This window comes from Melitaea cinxia, chromosome 21 (assembly GCF_905220565.1).
Source record: "Melitaea cinxia chromosome 21, ilMelCinx1.1, whole genome shotgun sequence".
NCBI classification, from domain to species: Eukaryota; Metazoa; Arthropoda; class Insecta; order Lepidoptera; family Nymphalidae; genus Melitaea; species Melitaea cinxia.
Window position 1 is genome coordinate 9,401,580 of NC_059414.1, and position 22,294 is coordinate 9,423,873.

The window sequence follows — 22,294 nt, forward strand, 5'->3', positions numbered from 1 at the left end:
TTTTATATTATATTATAATTATTTCATACTGAATAATCGCAATGAAAATTTTGTTTGTCTTTTACGTCTTCCTCGTACTAATAGATAAGTCCATTAATTAGTTTCGTTAAATAATATTTATTGCGTACTCGTAGAAGTAGGCGTTCAACATCAATGACAATATTTACAAATATTAAATAAACTCATATTTTACTTCAAGTTTTAGTCAAAACTTTTACGAAATTATTAAACAATATAAATTTTCTTGATTTATCATACTTCGAAAGTATTTGTGCTTAAGTCAGTCAATAAGTTATCAGTTACGGTACTTACTGTATGTCAGAACCGAATATTGGTCACGTAAACGTATTTACCCAAGACACACATCTTAAGGGTCTTCAGATGGTAGCGGTAAATAACAATTTTTAAATATTTATTTATGAATAAAGAAAATTGGTACAACATGGTTTACTTTTATAAGAACGTTTTTTTGTTTAACTTTCTTGGGAGATAAAATCCTGATTTTGGTTAGAGCATTTTCTAACTATCAAATAATGTAGGCCTTCATTTAATAGCTTCACATCTATGATTTCTAATTTTAGAACAAAGAAGTATTATACTTTAATATATTATGTATCATCAACGTTCTTTTCCGTGGTAGAAAAAAAAAGGTCGAATGCTAGAGAACAAATTGCCACGACCTTGTTAATATTTTTAATACAGACCTTGTGTCATGGATTTAATTTAATCTAAACTGCAGATGATAATTTATCTCTCCCTACAAAAACTTTAATAATTATTCCTTTATTGTAACATATACATTTTTTTATCTTGTAATGGATTTATTTCATTTCGCTAGCGTGGCGGATTAACAGCAAATTGATAATTTCCGACACTGTAATGCAGGTACAGTCGTAAAGGTACTGGGAAAATGTATATCAAATAGGAAGACTGGCCGAGCGTCCGTCCAGCCATCTGTGGTGACACAACCTATATTATAACGGTGCCTCATCACATCAAGGAAATAATGACTACATAGTAAATGTATTTAGATTGAATCACGATTCCCACACTACAGCTGGACCTATATAGATCATATCTATTATTGCTCGCCATATAAAACTTATTTGTAAACTATACTTTTAATACAATGGTCGCTGTGAACAAGAAACATAAAAAAAACACCAATTTAGGACCACCGATGTGGAGTAGCCTTGGCTGTTACAATTACTAAATGTTCTGGCATTAACCATGGGAGCAACTTTTTTTTTTCTTCGTTTGGCTTCCTCAATTTGCTAACACGGAAAAATGTTAAAAGTCACATCAGTAACTCGGCCACAACTTAACAAAATTGTTTTAAGATTGTAATTAAATTGAAAATATAACTAAGTTTTTGTCGCACGTGGACAATGTTTGTACATTTAATGTAGCTGTGGTCTGTTATGTTAATTAATTAGTTCAGTTCGGCTAAAACTCGACATTTGATTAATAACTCACTTTTAACTTAAAACAGATTGATCTGGTTTAACCTGTCCGTATACACTTTATTGGATCAAATTATGTCTATTTAGAATGAAAATTTAATGGTTACTTATAATACCCAATGAATCGCTCTATCTTGGCTACATGAAGCAGGCAAGTGTACCTACGGAATCCCTAAACGGGGGTCCAAGTTTTTGTCGGGCATCTCATTAAGTCTGTTGTCGCTTAGTCGTGCTTACACTTATGGGAATCGCAATCAATTCACACAACCGGTCATGTTGAACCGGTCGCTTTGTACAGAGTTTTTATCCAAACTTTTTCTTGCATTTCATATGTTTATGTGTATCAGCGTCCTTGATACCTCGAAATTTTACTTTTTTTTTTAATTCCGGCCATAATTATATTCGTTTATTTTACGTTTTTCTTATTTTTGTAATAAATTTTAATTGATAAAGTTATTTATTAGTAAGTATTACGAGTAAAACATGATCGACACACATGTAGCCGTATCTTCGTGAAACCGGTCTTCTAACATTAGTATGTCATTTTTTTGCAAAACATTCACTCGTACCGTTCGTAGGTACATTCAAGTAACAGGGTTAACTATAAAATTGTTTGTTACTCACAGTATTGCGATTTATACTATCGATTATCATAAGGCTAAGCGCACACAGCTATAAAATTATTTATGAATTTTTAACCGATTATAGTGAGTTCTTTACCGACTTAACGATGTTTTAACCGATTTCAAAAAAGGAGGAGGGTCTCAATTCGACTGTAATTTTTATGTGTATTACCTCTTGACCTTTTACTGAGTGGCCCAGTTTCGCCTTTTTTAATCAAAGCTGAAGTTTGTCTTGTGATTCCATTTAAACTTGATCGAAATCATAAATACTTTATAAGATAACTCTAATGTTTCTTACTGATCAATGTTATTGAAGTCAGTTTTTTTCGTTTGCAAGCCAAAACCATAATTTCACTATCAATCTGTGTAAAGAAAAGTTTCAGAAAATCTTAACGATTATTTAAGTGTACGCCTTTGAAAATTCGCAAATAAGTACAAGTTTGTTGGATCAACTAATAGATAAATAATATCTCAGCTCATCGCTTAACAGATCCTAACTGCAGCTGTACAACTAAACACGTAAGAAGTTCATAAGTATTTGTTATGAATAAAAATTCGAAGAAAACTCGCCCCACGGCAAAACGCTGTAGTTGTAACGTTCCTAACATTTACTGGAAGCGGGTCCTGTGTTGCTGACCATTCGTCTATTCTCGTCATCGTATTCGGCTAATTCCGGCGAGGCGGACGATGACTTCCAAGGCATTCGTTGGCGCCGGACCTTGATGTCATAATGACATTTGACTTGCAACTTTATTACATTTCAATAGAGGATACTTCTGATAAATCTCATTTTGGCTTACATTTGCACCTGTAGCTGTTCGGGTTCAATTGTGAAATCAAATGATTAGTCTTATTGTTAAAATTGCCTACTTAATTAAATAATTTCATTGTTGTCTGCTGAGATTAATGTAACCTACATACTGTATTTTATTTTACTAACCTACATATTTTAATTAAGATTAATTATACTCTAATTATATCTTCTGAAAAAAAAAAAAAAGTAAATTTACCTCAGTATGTAAATAATTAGGGGACACAAAAAAACGTGATTACAAATAGTCAAGTCTATGACAGATTTGATTTAAAATTTTACTTATTTACTAATAATTGCGCAGAAAAAAAAATTAACATGTATTCGTAAGTTCGTATGTCGTTCTGATTTATTTAATGATAAGCCAATCTTAAGATCTCTGTTCTAGTAAAGGTTACCGTTTTTTTTAGTTCGAAAAAAAAAAGAAAGTCTTCGCGTGACAGATGTTATAAAAGTAACACTGATAGATGCAATTATACGCCCGGACACTTCTAGATTACGTTGCATAAATCAAACACCTTTGCTTTTCTATAATTGTAACTATAGTCGTTTAAAAATTAGAACCTGATGATATAATAGAATAATGATTCTCGCATCCGCTTTTCTAAACACTCTGTATTTAGAGCGTATGCAGAATGCAGATATTATCTGTAACAATTTAAAAGTCATTAAAATTTTATCTGTGGATTGAAGAACACTGAAAGAACATTAAATAAAATCACTAGCAACTTAATCAAAACTTTGGTACACCCAGTAAAAAGTTATAAGGTAGCATACATAAGAAATACAATCAAACTGACAACCTCCTCCTTTTTTTGAAGTCAGCTAAAATAGCAATGAAAGATAATGAAATCAAGGTCTCTTTTAGCGTGGATGTTATTACCGGAACTATAGAAACAAAAAAAAATTAACATCATTATCGGCGTCAATTACAAGCAAAACACGTCTTAGCGTCGTGTAATAAGATAAAGGCAGCTGCGATTACAAAATAACAATTGTTCGTAGAACTAGCTGGCACAAGCCCTGTCCGCAGAGCCGATGGATGTAATGATGCCAATTACGACTTCTAATACCAGGAATTAAAGATTTCGTAAACTTTCGACGGAATGATATGTAAGAGCTTGTTAACGTTGTTTTCTGTGCGATAATTGGAGATGAAAATATGGCGTTCAATAGAACAATTTATCATACTCTTGCCTTCATCTCGTTTTGTATGGTGCGAATGACGTGCTTATTCTAACTTATAATAAACAATAGCAGGTCCAATTCTATAAATTGAAGGTATTTCGAAAATTCAAATTATTTTTGTAAATCTTGGTCATGCATCACGCCAAAACTTTTGATTTACTATGATTACTACGATACGTTAATACGATTGTGTTCAGATACACATCAGATACTAAACTGCGTATTTTTATGATACGAAATTTGGTACCTTTGTTTAACGAGAAGGGATAATTAATAGTCACTGTGTTTACTGAGCTTTTAAAAGTTGGAAAGGGATTAGAATATACCTTTAAAGATGGGTGCGTAATATTCAAGATCCTTGGTTTGTTTCTAACAAATAGTCGATTACTATATTATATAAGCCTTTTTTTATATATAGCAACTATGTTTATCAAATAGGTATTTCAGATTAATCTGTCATGGCCCCTTTCGGGTAAAGGCCTCCTACAGTTGTCCCCATTTTTGCCTGTCAGCTGTTTTCATCGAGTCTCTTCCTGCCAATTAAATTATGTCTAACAAATAATAAAAATAAGAGATGCAACTATCTAGTATTCCAAAATATACAGAAATATTTGATGTCACAGCTTATCTTAAGCTGGCGTACATACATACATTACATTTTTCCTATTGGCTTTAATGAAAGGGATGTTGCGAAGGAAGTCGCGCGTATTTAGGTATACTTTTTTTTCAAACAGTTATTTTTTATTTCGACCCGTCATATCCATAATTAATTATTGTTCGCAGTTCCACTTAAACGATAATAATTAACAAGGATCCCTAGTATCACGTTGTTTTAGTAAGTTAACTGGTTTGTAACGAAGTTGATAACTATGTTTACTTTGTTTGTCGTGTTTAATTTGATTTTGTGATAAAAAATCTTTATCTTCGAATTCAAGAAAATTAAAAACATTGAACCATCGACATCACAATACAAATCTGTTACAATGCGATCGTGACTCGAACTGGGAGTCCTATTAGCTTCCAGCTTGCATAACCTTGATATACACGGTCACGAACATGTGCCTCCCCTATAACCCCACTATGAATCTTAAAAGCATAACGATAAAGATGAAAATACCGTATCGATGTGATAACAAAAGTTATTGCTTGCATCCATCAACAATCAACAAGGAAAAGCGTTCAAAACATTTAGGGCGCGATCTAAGAAGACTTCAAACCACGAGCTATCAATTTGTAAGCACAAAAAATTGGATAGTGTTAAGCTTCAAAATCAATTTTAAAACCTACAACGTAAGATTTCTTTAATATTTACAAATAAAAACTAATTTAAGATCGTTTCTAAAGAAAAGAAAAAATATCACGATAACTATAAAAAGATAGATAAAATAATTTATAGATAAGATATAAAAATAAAAAATAAAATCTACAAGTACCTTATTTTTCTTATTATACGTCATAAAATTTTAAAGACATCATTTAAAACAAAGTAATGATTCTTTAAAATACTTTTGACGTTTATATTCTAAAGCTAAACCCGTCCTAGCCATAAATCATGAAATAAGTATGTTTTGTTGCAGCCATTTTGATTGTCTTATTAGATACACTGTTTGAGCTTACATCACAGGGGCAGGTTTTGAGCGAGAAATTTCATACTTCAAATTTAAACTTGTTAGAATTCATGATTAAATTTGGACAAGTTTTCTAACGTTTTTAACATTTGGCCCCAGGGATTAAATACTTGTTTTGTTTGAGTGAGAAAAACTTTCGTATCTAATGGTAGGTTGTAACCTGATTCAGTTAATTGTGAAATTACGCGCTATCAGATATACTTTGCGAGATAATTTTGCGGAGCTTAATCATTAATGTTAGCTAAATGAACAGTTATCATACGATGGTTGCGCGTTAATACCGCGATGGCAGTTTACATCATCAGGTACAGTAATAACTGTTACTGGATGATAATGTAATAAATTATCATAATCTTGACCATTATTTTCTTATTAACTTAATGGTCGGTCTCGAGTGACTTTCCTGAGCATGAGAATTGTATTTAAAAATATATATTAAAAAAAAAACTCAATTTATTTTACACGTATATGTTAGATTTTTAGATTTTCGCTAAATTTGTTTTCATAGTAAAATAAAAACCTTTTTTACCTTTTTGTTAAAAAAAACTGTGCATTTATGTTGAGTTATTTATTTTTATTTTTGAGAAGTGTATAATTAATTTAAGTAAGAAATTAACTAAACAACTTTTAAGCTGCAGCTTGATACCATCGTATACCGTACCCTATCGTACCAATCATAGGTGTAGAAAATCCAAGTGTTGCGGAAATGTATGCAGTATCGCTAGTCCTTCACGGCCGTAAATTGGCATATCACGAATTGTATCTCGATTTAAATGCCGTATCGACATCGTTAAATATCGTAAATAGCTAACTACATCAAACCTTGTGTTCGCACCTCTTGCTATTTAAACTCCTAGTCACCGTTGCATCGTGTGTGGCGGTGTTTGATTTTCTCAGCGAAATGGCTAAAGCCTCTCTATTAGACTTAACTGCCTAGTTACATAAATGATTTATGTTCGTATAATATTTTAAGGTTGTGGTTATTTTCTTTGCATAAAGCGAAGTTAATAATAACTTTATTATTTTTGTATGTGTGTTAATTTCTAATTGATCATTTTAATCAAATTTTCTCGTGAATTAAAATCTATGTATTTTTAATATACTTCACAGCTTTTTGCACGATTTTTTAAAGATTATAAATCTCTATGTCTGTTTCTATTGTAAAGGAATATCTACATCCAGGTATATTTTTACATAATTATGATTGTAGCAAAGTATCTTTTCTTGTGTATTTCTAAAGGTCGGTCTTCATTAAAAAGTACTTTGATAAAACAGTCAGTGGCGTACAAACGACATGATTGCAAAACAATGGTCAACTTTCACTTCAACGTTGAACAATTACGCCAATTGTCAAGATTATCAGACTGTAGGTACGATATAGCCGTTATTATATTCATAACTGAGTTACATTAGCTCGATAGCGAGTTACTTGATAAATCGTTTGTGTATCGCGTCATTGATTAATTTTAACTGATTGAGTGTTTAAGAAAGCAAAGTGACAGCATTTTGTAAAATAAATTTTTTTGTAGTTTTAAAGGTTGGAATTGTTTTCGTATTTATCTCATTACATTTGCACACACTTGTTTAAAAATTTTACTTTTAAAGTTAAGTAAAATATTCGAACTTAAACTTAAACGAGCATTAAAGATGTAGGCAGTAAAGTTTGTAAGAGCTTAGGATGTACACAGAAATATATTGACAAATTATAAAACCCCTTAACTACGCGTGCCACGTTGATTAAACCTAAATAATAATTATTAAGAATTTGCAGTAACGAAAATAGAAATAAAATAAAACAATTTACTATGGCAACACAGAATTTTACATCTCCAATCACGATCATAAATGTATCTGTGAATGTGCTCAGGTCAACGACACAATTGTATCATTATCGACGACAAGGTCACTGATAAGAACTAGTTACATAACATAATAATTGTCGATGATGAAACTGAGATTACAACAAGATTGGAATAAGAATGTTGTGGCCACAACAATAGATGCTGAGATGAGTATGATTTTATCGTGCTTCAATCTTAATACCTTTAATGTTGGAATTGAAAGAATTGTGCCTTAAAAAAATAAATAGTATTCTAATATATTATTGTAGTTACGAATAGTAGTTTGTATAATAGTAATGAAATATCTCTAAACTATCATGTTCATTTTTATGGATGATTATTTTTTACTTATGGAAATTAACTCAATATCTTATAGTGTGTCTTTTGGATAAAGTAATTTCTACTTTGTAAATAATAAATAAGTATGCTTGGGCGTATGACAAAGAAAAGTCTATCTATTAAAGAAAAAAATATATATATTCAATAAAATGTATCTTTACAAATAAATAAAATTGAAGTGTCTGTTTGTAATATTAAAATAACCACTTTTTACTAAATGCATATGGATGTATACTCGGTACATACACCAAAATTACATTTTTTTTACAATTTTCGTCTATCGTGTTTGTTCCGGCTAACCGCTGAAGCGGCTGGACCGAAATTGACGGGACTTTCACTGACAGATAGCTGATGTAATAAGGAGTAACTCAGGCTACTTTTATTTTATAAATTTATTTATTTTATAGCACAGAAAACCGAACAATAACCTTTTGTATATACACGGAAATAATTGAACACTGCTAGCCACATTATTTGCCTTTTGCAAATATTGTCTCTTGTGATTTTATAATACTATCCAAAAACGTCAAAACAGTGCCGTAAGTGTTTAACATTTGACATTTTATGATGCTGTAATCGTTTTTTTGTAAAAACTAACCGACAACTCGTTTTATTTTTGTACCTTGAGCACGTTGTTTCAGATAAAAATTCATTGCCCAGACTCATTTCAAAAGACTAACATAATCTTTTAGCTCAATAATACTGATGTACGATTCCAATCTTTATTACAACCCGTCCTTATATCACTCAGTTACTTTACACGGCAACTTTCTCTGACTTCTCGTTCTTTTCTATTTTTGTCTACGTTGATGAATTACGTGTGATCGCGTAATAAAATGAACAATTCGGTAACCCACAACCTATGTTCTTGACTCGGTCGCCTTCACCGCTACCGAAAGAAGACTTTCAATTCGCTCGAATCATTCGTTTTCTCGAACTGTAATCGAAATCGAAATAGCTGCCAACGATCTCGATAAACGTAATTTGGACGGCAATCGATGCATTTATCTGTATTGACGGTAATTTGTATAAATGTATAGCGGTTATGTCGATTCGAATCTATGCTACGGTCCATCTCATTACAGAACGACTTTGTAAATGTCGACATCACCGATATTTTATTATATTTATTTACATTTTATCGAGTAATTTGAATGCTAAATTGAATAGATATTTCGTTTATTATGATTAGATTGTTGAAATAGTGTTTCGTTTTGTGACAGATACCAGTCACTGCAATTATGCTAATCGTTTACGCTTGTGTTGCTTTATTATTTCATCTTAATGCAACTTTATTCCATCTATTTGTTATCTATGTTGTAAATAAAGACATATTTAATATTTTGTAAATAATATAACAAAGCGAAAAAGGCATAGCTTAAAAGATAGTTAGACGCGCAAAATAAGTTACCATATTTTTAACGCAAACATTTGTTTCCAGGTATTGCAAAGAGACGTGGAATGCCACGGTCGAATCGTAAGCTCGGTGGTGCGGTTGTGCGGCGGCGGAGACGTCGCTCGAGCCCTAGAGAGGCGCTGGCATCTGTTGTACCTGCGGGCCATCGAGTGGCAGTGTCATCTCGAGGCCTGCCTCGCGAAAACCGATAATCAGGTGAGGCTCCCAAGGCATAAGCTTTGTTTGTGGTTTTTTTTTTGTGCAATACCCACACATGAGGAAATTATAAACATTTTTAATATCATATCGAAAATACCGACCGTTCCAGCGTGGATCGAACCCGCACCTTCGACTCACCGTGTCGGCATAAGCTGTTAAACAGAAACTGTTTACTATATACTAATATAATTTACTTTTTACTTTTTTACTTTTTCACATCTTCAAGAGATTATAGGTTTTTTTGTTATGTCATATTTTGCTTTTGTTTCGAAAGAATAAATATAAAGTTTAATAATATTTTGTTTCATGAGATTCTTAATTAACAGTTATGCTTAAAATCTTAATTCGCGGTTCATATAAAAAAAAAGATGTTGCAATTTTTTTCTTAAAAATGATAGTTACATATTAAAAAATATAAATTATTCATAATTAAAATTTAATGCTGAATTTTATGAATTTTAAAATATTATGACACAGAACAACTCAGGAACCATCTAGGGTTATGCAACGTTCGTTTCATTTGCCTTTTTACTTTCGACCGACCGCAAGAGTGAGGAAAGCGAGATTGACAAAAAATAGCTAATTATCAAATAATTACTCAACGTCTCCAGTCACTGAAAGTCATCAAACGCAATTCAAAATGTGAACATTGTAATGATTACGTTTGTATACATCAACACGGCGTCAACAAATATAGTTTTCGTTCTTGTATTGCCTATATTTATATGTCTAGACAAGAATAAATGATTTATTTTTTGTTACCTAAAGTATTTGAAGTCAAGCGACGTAATTGTGTTTTGACAAAGTTTACTTTCTATAAGTATAATGAGAGGTGTTATAACTTATTGCTGTCCTTTAATGTAATACATAATTGCTTGGTACTACACATAAGGAACTTTTTTTTGTTAATCTAATTTGTTTTTTTAAAATAGGCTTAGACAGAATTATAGAAATTAAGATTCAAATTATTGCGTTTGTATGGAAAGGTAATAAATAAATTACAAAACATAAAATGGAAACAAAAGGAGATGGATTGAATTAGTTTGTGTAAAAATGATGCGTTCCACTTAATTAAATACTATATAATTTATATTTAAACGTTAAAAAAGAAATAAAAATTAATTTAGCTGTTTAAAAAAAATCATGTCTCAAGCCTGTAAGCACATGGAAAAGTTTTAGTAAAAAAACTGCTCTGATAGGCGATGTTGCCTTTATCAGCTGACAATAAAATATAAGGCCGAGTATGTTTCTCAATTCGAAACGTTGTTCATTTTGTGAGTTTCGCACGGATCCCTACAATAGCGTAATCAACCACCCGCAGGGCTTTTTAAAAATAGACCCCTACTGATATAACTCTCTCTCGATCACATTAGTAAAGGGGTTGTCGCCTAAACATAAACTTGAAATAAAATTACCGGGTTAACACAAACTAATGTCCCAATAAATTATTCTATAACGCCACTAGGGATATGTGTTGTGATTTGTGGTCGCTTGGAAACCTCTACTCTAATTCAATAAAGTGTGTTCTAGGATAAGTGCTATTGAAATAATTTTAGATTTAATGTGTGTGACTTTTGGGTCGTATATTTATTTGTATATACTTTAGAATGACTTTTATTGACTATAAATAAAATTATAAATCCTTTACATACAATAAAGAATATAAAAGTAATCATAATATTTTATAATATTATAAGTATTGTAAACGAATACTTCATTATATTAAATATGAATAGATTAAAATGAAAATGCAGTTTATATAAAGACATTATGGATGCATTGAAGCATTAAAGCGCACGATGCTATATTGTAAGCGTAAAGCTTTTATGCAGTCACTGAGTGTGGAAGAAGAGGCTGACATATTGTCAGTTTCTTTCCGCACAGTCTTAATTTAATTTTATATTTTATTAAATAAAAGTTTATTTCTGTATTTTACTGCCTGACCTGGCGACTTACCGTCATATTTTTTTTTCGATAACATTTTTTTTTTTTTTCTTTTATACAAAACTTGTCTGACAATAACGAAAACAAAAAAATTCTATCCTATTTGATGGTGTTTTACGGAAGCTATACGCGTATATACATTACAATTTTTTTTTTCGTATAAAAGTAGATAAATAAATAATTATTTGTTATTCCTTTTCAGAACTACCCACCAGTTGATGTGGCGAGTGACAGCGACGACGAGCCAGCGTTGAAACAGCCGAGGCTCAGCAGACGTGGCTCGCCGCGACGTCAGCGCACACCCGTCAATGCAAGGCACAGGGACAGCTCCGAGGATAGCCGCCAATCTGCCTCTGAGGTGATGTATCTTTATGATTATAATACCTATTATTTTTTATCTTACGCCTACATGTTTGATAATAATTGGAAAAAAAAGTTGAGATGATCACTGATAAAAGAAAATCAAAGAAATGTGTCGTATCGATCTCATGATAAGATTTTCTTTCAAAATAATATAGTCAATAGTACTATATAAATTTTAGCTGATAATAATTTTGTTCAAACGTTTTGGGAGCATGATATTACATTACAGCTGCCTTAAAATACAGCAAGATATGACGTAGATTTTGGAGTCGTGATTCACAAAGAGGCGCTAGAAGTTTTGAGCCGTTCGAACTTGTTTTGAAAGGTCCCGGTTTTATCGGAGGAAATTAGAGTGTTTGAGAGTATGACCTAAACTCAATTGTTCAAGACATACAAGCGATAACTAAGCGATCCAGGCAACCTTTATATAATGAAACGTGATAATTTCAGGAGGAACAGGAATATGCAATAACGTACAAGTGGCGAGGTTTCGGATCGGATTGCGAGTCGGAGTTCGTTCGCGAATCGGCGATGGCGGACGCGCGCGTGCCGTCCGTGGAGGACGTGGACACGAGGCACACGGACCAGACTGTGCCTCACGGGGATCAGATTGACGGTTAGTGATTATGTTATTAGATATTTTAATATAATTGCTATATTGTTATTGAGGTAGGGCACAGCAGAAAATAAATAAATAAAATATACTTCTTTGTCGAAGGTCCGGCATTACAAGCACAAATGCCCAGACCACAGCAAACATTCTTATGACGAATATAAATGTTTTTCTTTTATATAAATATTATATTAACAACACCCACAAGCTCTTAGTTGCCAATGTCATTTGTATTACATACAATATTTGTTTTTAGTTTAACTTCAGACCAGCAGTTCTAAAACCGTCTAGAATTGGTAGAATATGGTCGGTCGGTCATTTAATTTATCGACATACACGAATCGAATACAAATGTTTGCCATGTGTGACCACCAGGGCCATGAGCCAGAATTGTTACCGCTGCGCCAACGAGTCGTCATTATAATGTACATTGATATCGGCACATATATTAAGCGCTCTGTGATAGAATGGGGATTGCTTTGCGCATCGTGCAGGGGTCACAAACAGATTTTGTTTGATTGCAAACGAAACTAACCCGACTTCAATTTACATATACCTAGTAGTCAAAAAAATCGTTAGTTACGCATAACTCAAAAAATGCTCGTCAAATCTCGATCAAGTTTAAATAGGATCAAACACGATTCTTTGGTTAAAAAATAATGATCAAAATAGGTATATAACGAATAATAATAATATATATAATGAATTGAGAACCTCGTCCTTTTTTGAAACAGGTTAAAAAGATACGCTACCTCCAAAGATACGTAATTTCAATAAACTGTTTAAGTGATCTTTAATACTAATTAAGCTCAGTACGATGTAAATCATTCGTCTCCTCTGCTTTCTGCCGTAATGATGCCGTTAGAACAATGCCCTTCCGTAAATTTGCATAAACGTAGTAATAGTAATCATAGTGTCGCAAACGGGCGACGTGCAGTTAACTTTCCATTTTCTCGTATGAGAAAATATCTTTCCTCCGGCTTTATTTAAATTGAAAACAATATGTACTTGCTTATTCTCTTGTGACGGTATTCATTGAATAAACTTCTTTGTTTACTAAACATCGAATAATAAGAGTTGTAAGGCATTTCAAAACACAATGGTCATTTATTTTCTGTTACAGGTGTCAACACAAACGATTGCCATAATATGAAAGAAAGGACACCAATAGTAATGAAAACGCCACCGACTGTAGTTAAACGAAAAAAACCGGTAGACACCTCAAAATTTAACCAATCAGACAGGAAATCGAAAAATTGTGCTACGTTCTACTTTAGGCACCACGACACGGATTCGGACAGACAAATGATCGAAACTGATGAGAAATCGCAGGAAGAATCGTCAGAGGAAGAATGGACTTACGTAGATGGCCCTAAAATTGGTAATGAAGACTCCACAGATATAATGACATCCTCAGTTGAAATCCAATGCGAATTGCCAATCGATGAAAAGAAAGACAAACCCCCATCACCAAAGCCTAAATTAGAATCGTCAACGCCCGATCTCATCCGTGTCGACCAAAATTCAAGATGCAAGGATATCGAGAGGCTTGTGATACAAGCTGAGGAATTGGTTCAGAAACAGGCACAACAGCAAATGGCAAAGAAAAAAGGTTCGAGAAGTCTAAAACCGCTAATGTTTGAAGAGGAAGGAAAATCAGTCAGTCGAGCGAAAATGTCTAGGATCAAGGAATGGTTGAATCAAAGTTCGGAAGGCAAAAAAGAAACCAATCAGGTATGTTGTATACAAAAATACGCTATTCATCATCATCATTGCAGCCTATACAGTCCACTGCTGGACATAGGCGTCCACAAGTTTACGCCAAAAAGAACGTGAACTCATGTGTTTTGCCCATAGTCACCACGCTGGGCAGGCGGGTTGGTGACCGCAGGGCTGGCTTTGTCGCACCGAAGACGCTGCTGCCCGTCTTTGGCCTGTGTATTTCAAAGCCAGCATTTGGATTGTTATCCCGCCACCGGTCGGCATTTTAAGTTCCAAGGTGGTAGTGAAACTGTGATATCCCTTAGTCGCCTCTTACGACACCCACGGGAAGAGAGGGGGTGGCTAAATTCTTTAGTACCTTAGCCACACAGTACAAACTAACAACAAAAATACGCTATTGATTACTTCTATTTCTTTTAATACTAATATCTATGTAAAATTGTCTGAGAGTAAGTTATTAGTCTTGTAGCAAAATTTTTACGATGCTTATTATTTAAACAACTGCTTTTTCTTCTAATAAGCTATATATATTTTTTAGTTCACAGAAAGTTACGACGCATCTGGCGAATATACGACGGAAAGCGAAGTTGACACTTCACTAACATCTGAAGAAAGGAACATACATTCGTCAATGGATATGAGTACGTCCACTTGTACCGTCACTCCGACCCATCACGCTAAGGTAAATTACTATATTATTTTAATATGCTACGATGCTATAAGCTTTTTTATGTCACTGTATTAACTATTCTTATTTGCTATTGTCACAATATAACTATCGGTGTTGGCTTGGATTGAATGTCTGTATATTCAAATTGCATTTTTCTACACATTATGTATATTTTCACTAAAAATGATATTAGCTTGTGAACTTCACAACATTCAAACATTTCATGTTTAAATGCTTGAATTTCCCAAACGGTACTCAATTTTAAGTCAAATTTTGATTTTGTAAATTGTTTCTAATAAGGATTAGTATTAGGACAGATAAAAGGACTAGTATGAAAAATAATATAAATTATTTATAAACTAAATAGATATGATGGTGATATATGCTTAAGAAAATCACACTGAGCCCCAAATGGTCGGAAAAAATGTGATAAATGGAATTCAATATGACGGATAGGAGTTAGATGAGTTGAAACCAGTTACGTGATGATGAATAATAAACGATGGATGTATCTTTTAATCTTACCATTAAACATTTGTATTAAAAAACACAGTTTAAAGTTTACAAGAGATGGAAAGTGTGAGAGTGATATTGAAAGAAGAGTGAATGCAGAAAACAGGGTGAATCGAGCTTTGCACTCCTTTATGAGCAGTTGGGAGGTGTCTAACAAGGCTCGTTTGGCTGTACATGAGGGGTGTTGGTTCCGACACTCATGTACGGAAGTGAAAGTTGGGTATGGTAGAAGAAATATGAAAGCAGAATAAATTCAGTTGAGATGAGAGTGTTAAAAAGTATGATAGGTATTAAACTGAGTGACAGGATAAGAAATAGTGAGATAAGGAAACGTTGTGGGCTGAAAGAAGATGTAGTGACAAAAACTGAGAAAGGTATGCTCAGATGGTTTGGCCATGTCGAGAAAATGAATGAAGAACGATTAACGGAAAAAGTGTATAACGCGAGTGTGAATGGAAGGGTTGGAAGGGGTAGACCTAGACGGACGTTTCGAGACCAAATTAGGGACGTCTTGAAAAAAGGCCAGGTCAAGAGTACTCTAAACCGAAGAGCATGTATAAAGGGAATAAGGAAAGTGGACGAAGCGAAACAATTATGTAAGGATCGTAGCAAGTGGAAAGAAGTGGTCTCTGCCTACCCTTACGGGAAAGAGGCGTGATTAGTTATGTGTGTATGTATGTATGTATATCTTTTTTAAAAGAGTGCAGAATTTCTTGCCGATTCTTCTCTGTAGAAACTACATTTCGAAACGGTGGTAGCTTTACTTTTATAAATAATCAAAATAACAAAATTTGTAAAATGACAATTCGATGGTGCTTTTGAAGGCTATTTTGATAGCTATTTTGATTTTGATGTAAACTTATTTATCGATAATAACTGGAAATCCATAACAATACACAAGAACTCGAAATTCTCACGGGTAAAAACGCTAGCTGCAACTAGCAGAACGTAAATGGATTATCGGGCTGTTACTTTAATTTAATGCTAGTATGTAAAATTGAGTAGCAAAGAGAGCTCGCAGGTAAAATAGAGTAACGCTTCAGAAATATGTCCGAACACGTTGAAGCAAGCTTGTTGTAACTATCGATCGTACTCGCTAACGCGCACACGGCCGCGCTGACGCTCGACGCCATAACGCTAGGTGCAGCTGCGCAAGAAGCGCGCGGGCGGCGGCGCGCGGCCGTGGTCGGTGTCGGGCCTGTCGCACCTGCGCGCGCCCGCCGACCTGCACAACATGTCCATATCGGAGTCCGCGCTCAACACCATCGCCGCGCCTCGCCCGGTCGCCAACTCGAGCTCCATGAGGGGCAGCTCGACCACCGTTCAGGTATATTTTCAATACGGTAGCAGTTTTTCGGTGCGTCCCCTTTATTTTTGGCTTTATATTGCATACGCTTCATAATATCCCACTGCTGGGTATAAGCCTCTTTCTCTATGTAGGAGAAGGATCGGAGCTTAATCCACCATGCTGCTTCAGTGCGGGTTTGCGGATATATGAGTAACGATCGCTATCAGGTGTACATGACAACCGGGACCGACCGATTAACGTGCTCTCCGAGGCGTCGAAACCGTGATTTGGAGACCCACGAGGACTAACAATTAAGACTGGAAATAAATATTTGTATAAACACAAATATCCACTCCGAGCGGGAAGTCCGTCAGTATTTAGGCGCACGCACCATTACACCAGAGCGGTCGTAATATTGCATGTATATGTAATAAATAAATATATTGGTCCTGGTATTATTTTCTTGGATTAAAATTACAGGTAAGTGTCAAAATAAAGGTCTTATAATAGGTCATTTATTCGTATGTGACATAGGAATTCATGGTAAGATTTTACAAAACTTTTTACATTAATAATAATATATGATTATGTACCATTTTGTTCAATAACTTGCCGCCGCCTCGTATATAGCGTCAGAAGTCCGTTCTTGTAGAAATTTTGGGGCCTTTTATTAAAAAAAAGAAACCGTGTAAAGTAGTTTTGACAGTCATCTCTTGATGTTAACTTTACTCTACCTAAAGAATTCTGAAGAGACCGAAACAGATGGAAATCTGTGGGAGCAAAATCGGAGCTATATGGGAGATGCATTAAGACTTTCCAGTCACACTCTCAATTTTTGTTGAGCGGCTAAACACGTATGTGGTCGGGTGGTTATCGTAACCGAAATGATATATAGTTTAGTCATTTCACACTATTAAATTCGTTTTCTCAAACCTCGGTGTTGTCCACTTAAAAAAATTCTCATTAATGGAAAAAAATATGATTAGTATTTCTAGCTTAATATTAACGATATAGATAATTTTATACCAGAACATTTGTAACACTTGATCAGCGAACGAGTGCATGCACACCACGTAACCATTAGTTTCATAACAGAAACATCTAATTTATAAGACTACAATAAAAAAATAAGTAAATGTTTTTTATGAAATCTGTTTTAAAAGATAGCTTGTCATCTTCCACACTACACCACTGCGGGTTAGCGAATAATTTTCTTACTAAGAACTCCAGTATTTGTAATAACAATTGTGAAACTACCCACTTTTCATTATATATTTTTTTATTAATATCGCACTCCGTTGTAATGTGGGTAGGCTCAGAAATGCCTCCTTTGGTTCAATCCCATAACTAACGAATGTTAATAAAACTTTCGCCACTCTAACGCCACTACGCCAAAGCCTCCGTCAATATATTTGTATATTATATACATTTGTACTTTTTATTAAATAAAAACCATAAAGATTTATGTTAATTTGAATGTTCTTATCTCAATATCTTTATCGATTCTTTCTGCGAATAATAAAGATATAAAAATTTGTCATCTAGAATATTCTGTATATTTATAGTTATTTCTCTTATCAGGGTCACGTTTCAAGCACAAATACAATGACAGAGGCGTGCACGTCATGCGTCGAAGCTAACGACAAACAGTGTTGGTTGAGAAGAAAACGATTGAAACTGAGGCGCCATAACAATAACACTGCCCGGAGGGAGAGACTTGTGAAATCGTTATCATTTTGTGGAAGGTTAAGCCCAGAGATTGAAGACAAGCATGAAAGAAGTGCTGCAAGTGATCCGGCCACTAGTAGGAAAAATAGGTAAGAATGTTAAATTGTACAGTCTTTAAGTCGGCGAACTTTATTTTCAATCATTTTACATAAATTCATTTTAAGCTTATCGCATCTCCTTAATAATAATATGTTTTAAATAGTGAACGCATATGTAATGTATCTTAATCGACGGTAAATTCTCAACGTTAAATTTTATTTCGAACAGATTTGACACTACCTCAACTTCAGGCAACGACAGCGACGAACCCTTAGCCACGATTGCAAACCTGCGCAGAAGCATCGAAAAAACCCATATTTCGACCAAGGAACAAGACAGTGCCATTCCAGAACAAAATGAAGCTGAAATAGTGACGCCTAGCTTTAAGTTAGGACCAGAAGGCGGAGCCGTTCGACCTAGGCTGACTAGGAGTATGGAAAGGGAGAGAACGTTTTTGTCTCTAAGCCTAGGAGATCCTAGCCAAATGTGGGACTTGTGTGTAGATAAAGACTCAGATATAGACAAAAGTGTTACGGCTGGAACAGAAGAACACAGTTCGTTTTCGGAACAAGCTTGGGATTTCTATCAGGTAAAAATCACATTTTGAATTGAAAACTTATAAACTGTAAAATATTGAATTGTTAATATTTCTCTCTTTTTTTTTGTTTGCAGGAAAAATACAACTCGGAGCCATATTCTGAAGCACCCGACTCGGACGCAGCACGTCGCCTTCTTGAATTCGGAGACGATTACAGAGCTTTCCTAGACTCGCAGTCCGATTGTTGTTCAAGTCAATCCGCTCAACCCGAAAACGATCAAAGTCCCAGTGGAACCCGTCGCCGTAGACCGCCCTCAGATATGTCGAGAGAGAGGAGCCTGCCGCGGTACAAGCGGCCGACGAGGAATTCCCCGGTCGAAACTCCGTCCCGAAAACCGAAAAAGTCGATGTCGAGCGCGGAACGTAAAAAGTACCTCCAAGACAGCCTGGAGAGATCGAGGAACAACACGAGCATCGAGAGCAACGAGGGCGGCCGGCGCCGAAAGCCCTCCGAGAGCGAAAGAAAGAATGGCAAACGACCAGAATTCGACCTCCTCGACGTGCAAGCGCTGAGCCGCCGGAGACACAGCTCGAACCTGACCAGCGACGAGGTGAACAGCTCGCTCGAGTACACGGAGGTCAACAACCGGCCCGACATACTGGACTCGGTGAGCCGCCGGCGCAAGGAGAGCAAGGAGTCGGAGCTGGAGAAGATCGAGCTGGCGGAGCGCAGGCGGCGCTCGGCGGAGAGCTCGGGGCGCCACGACTCGGACTCGGAGGCGCTCGTGCGGCGCTCGGCGGACGGCTCGGGGCGCCGCGACTCGTACTCGGAGGCGCTCGTGCGGCGCTCGGCGGACGACTCGGGGCGCCGCGACTCGGACTCGGAGGCGCTCGTGCGGCGCTCGAGCGCGCAGCTGGCGGCGGCCGAGGCGCTGCTGGCCTCGCCGGACCTGCTGCACTCGTTCGACTACGTAAGACCATTCGATACCGATTACAGCGACAGCGACGACGACTGGCGCTCGTGCGTCACCGTGCGCCCGTGTCTGCGAGCGCGTCTCTGCCTCGCCGTCACCGCCTTCTCGATACTTCTCATAGTTTACGTACACATTCAGTGACGTCTGGCCGTCTTCGGGTCGTACATTAATCTCGGAATGTTTTTTAGCAAGCTTTGAACCCCTTATCGGTGGATATGATACCTCACCAGGTTTTAGAAATGGGGGCGCCAATAACCAAATATTAAGAGTATTTTTTTATGCAAAGTATATTGTAAATTTTCAGAATATTATCTTTACATTAGGGTACAACGTGATTAAATTTAAAAATTAATCATCGTTATACAAACACCAAGACAGTCATCAAGGTTACAATGTTTCGTGGTTTATAAATTGCGCGTTCAACGAAAAATAAATACCTTGATATCTCATTACCCCTCCTTATGATATTTCCTCCTCCTTATGAGTTTTCTCCAAAATTTCGACCCTCACGTGATTAATGTACGACCCCCTAGTTGTTGTGTGTGTGTGTGTAAGTATTCGCAAGCACTGCGATTGTCAGATTGCGGATTAGAGTGCGCGCTCGCGATGGCTTCGTTTCCTCGGTCGAAGTCTTTTAATCGATGAGTGTCTCACTTTCGACATGACGTCAGTAGTCTAAAATATAATAGTCACTAAATAAATTGAAATATAGTAATGTAAAAAAAAAGCTTATACACGTATTATATATACGCTTATATATTAAGCAGTTTAGTAAATATATATACATTCCATGTTACTTGTAATTTAAGAAATTTATATAGGTACAAAATAAGCATTTTTAATTATTATATTATAAAAATATATAATCTGACAAACGCAGTAATCATATCATACTATCATGTGCGGCCGTAAGCTGTGACGCCTGTCAATTATCTTTTACATTTGACTGCTATCTTGAACGTTCACTATTCGATGTTACAGTGTAAAGCTAGTTTGTTGTGGTTTTGCTATTTTATAATGTATTCACGCTATCAACGATAAGCATGTTAAAAACCATGTCCTATTCAAATCACATATTTATTTTTATATATATTTTTTTAATTTTGGTCGTTTGAATTTACATACTAACATGTGTGTGTTGTTTTTCTTACTAACAGCCTGTTATTTTTTATTTATTTTTTTAATTTAATTAGTCTATTCCTCAATGGGTGGCAATAATTCGGTGCTAGAACAAGTATAACTTTTAGATATATTCAAGTAATATATTTATTGTCTATTAAAGTTAACGGTGCAGGTTCGGGCAGCTTCATTTACAACTCGGTGTAACCATTGCTTTAATATCGATTATTCGTTTTCCTCCAATGGCTGATATCACTTTTGATATTTCCATCACAATTTAGAACTAGCCAATTTACATAACTTATTTTATTTATAACAAATCTACATTAAATCGAAAACGTGATTACCTGTGATCGCGATTAATTCTAGGAATAATTAACTGCTTAATTTGGTTGTGTAATTTATTACATAAATTAATTATTAAGTCTCGCATAATGTTAGTTTATACGAATATGTGATTTGACTGAACTCCGCAGTATCTCAATGTAGATTTTGTAAGTGTATTAACAATATGTTGACTAGGGCTAGGTTGTTAATTGATTTTATTTACAAAATGTAAAAAGTTAAAATGATTTTGTATAAATGTTTACAAGAATAAATGTTTCAATTTGCAAATCAAAATGGAGTTTCAGTCAATTAACACCCATCTCTATCAACATTTATAAAAAATAAATTTGCTACGAAAAAAACATAATTTAATTTTGTCTTGTAAGCATTTGGCTACCTTCAACTTGCTTCTCTTAACTTTAGTCAGTCTTGAATATTCTTAATGCTTTGGCACTATTACTGAATTATTTTGGAAGAGTTTGCAATTTATTTAACATATAGTGCATGGATTCGGATAAAATTTGTAAATCGAAATAATGCATGTTACGATTCGTACAAGAGATTGTGTGCTATTTGCAAGACGAAGATTTTAATACATTAGTAAGTTTTATATTTTAAAATTGTAACTTATTTTCGAATTAATTGGTTCGATTTTTGAAATAAAAGAAGATTCTAGAAGTTTTTTTCCGTTAGCAAATTGAATTTTTGTTCTACGCAGACGGAGGTTGTAACTCGTTGCCGGGAAAACATCAATCTATTGGAAGTGGCCCTCAGTGATGGGACTCTGTCGCCCGCATTACAGAGAGACGTCAAAGGTTTGTATAATTACTTAAATAATAATAACATAATATGAAAATAGGTAGGGGATTATTTCTCTGTGTTGGATAAACTTTGTTTAACTTGAGAATCTCAGACCGAAATTTACCTAATAGTCTAGATTCCCCCCTA

At 34.9% G+C, this 22,294-nt stretch overlaps 1 protein-coding gene across 1 annotated transcript in view; it reads left to right on the plus strand.

Annotated features, from left to right (window-relative positions):
• LOC123663925 overlaps window positions 1-19,598 on the plus strand; it is a 120,300-nt gene extending 100,702 nt beyond the window's left edge. Inside the window, exons 2-11 of the mRNA XM_045598567.1 lie at window positions 9,335-9,505; window positions 11,655-11,810; window positions 12,266-12,431; window positions 13,552-14,162; window positions 14,689-14,832; window positions 16,475-16,660; window positions 18,203-18,438; window positions 18,617-18,977; window positions 19,061-19,502; window positions 19,546-19,598. Coding sequence (XP_045454523.1) covers window positions 12,347-12,431; window positions 13,552-14,162; window positions 14,689-14,832; window positions 16,475-16,660; window positions 18,203-18,438; window positions 18,617-18,977; window positions 19,061-19,502; window positions 19,546-19,598 — 2,118 coding nt within the window. The 5' untranslated portion in view covers window positions 9,335-9,505; window positions 11,655-11,810; window positions 12,266-12,346. The remainder of the gene's footprint in view (window positions 1-9,334; window positions 9,506-11,654; window positions 11,811-12,265; window positions 12,432-13,551; window positions 14,163-14,688; window positions 14,833-16,474; window positions 16,661-18,202; window positions 18,439-18,616; window positions 18,978-19,060; window positions 19,503-19,545) is intronic.
• Window positions 19,599-22,294: the final 2,696 nt, after the last annotated feature.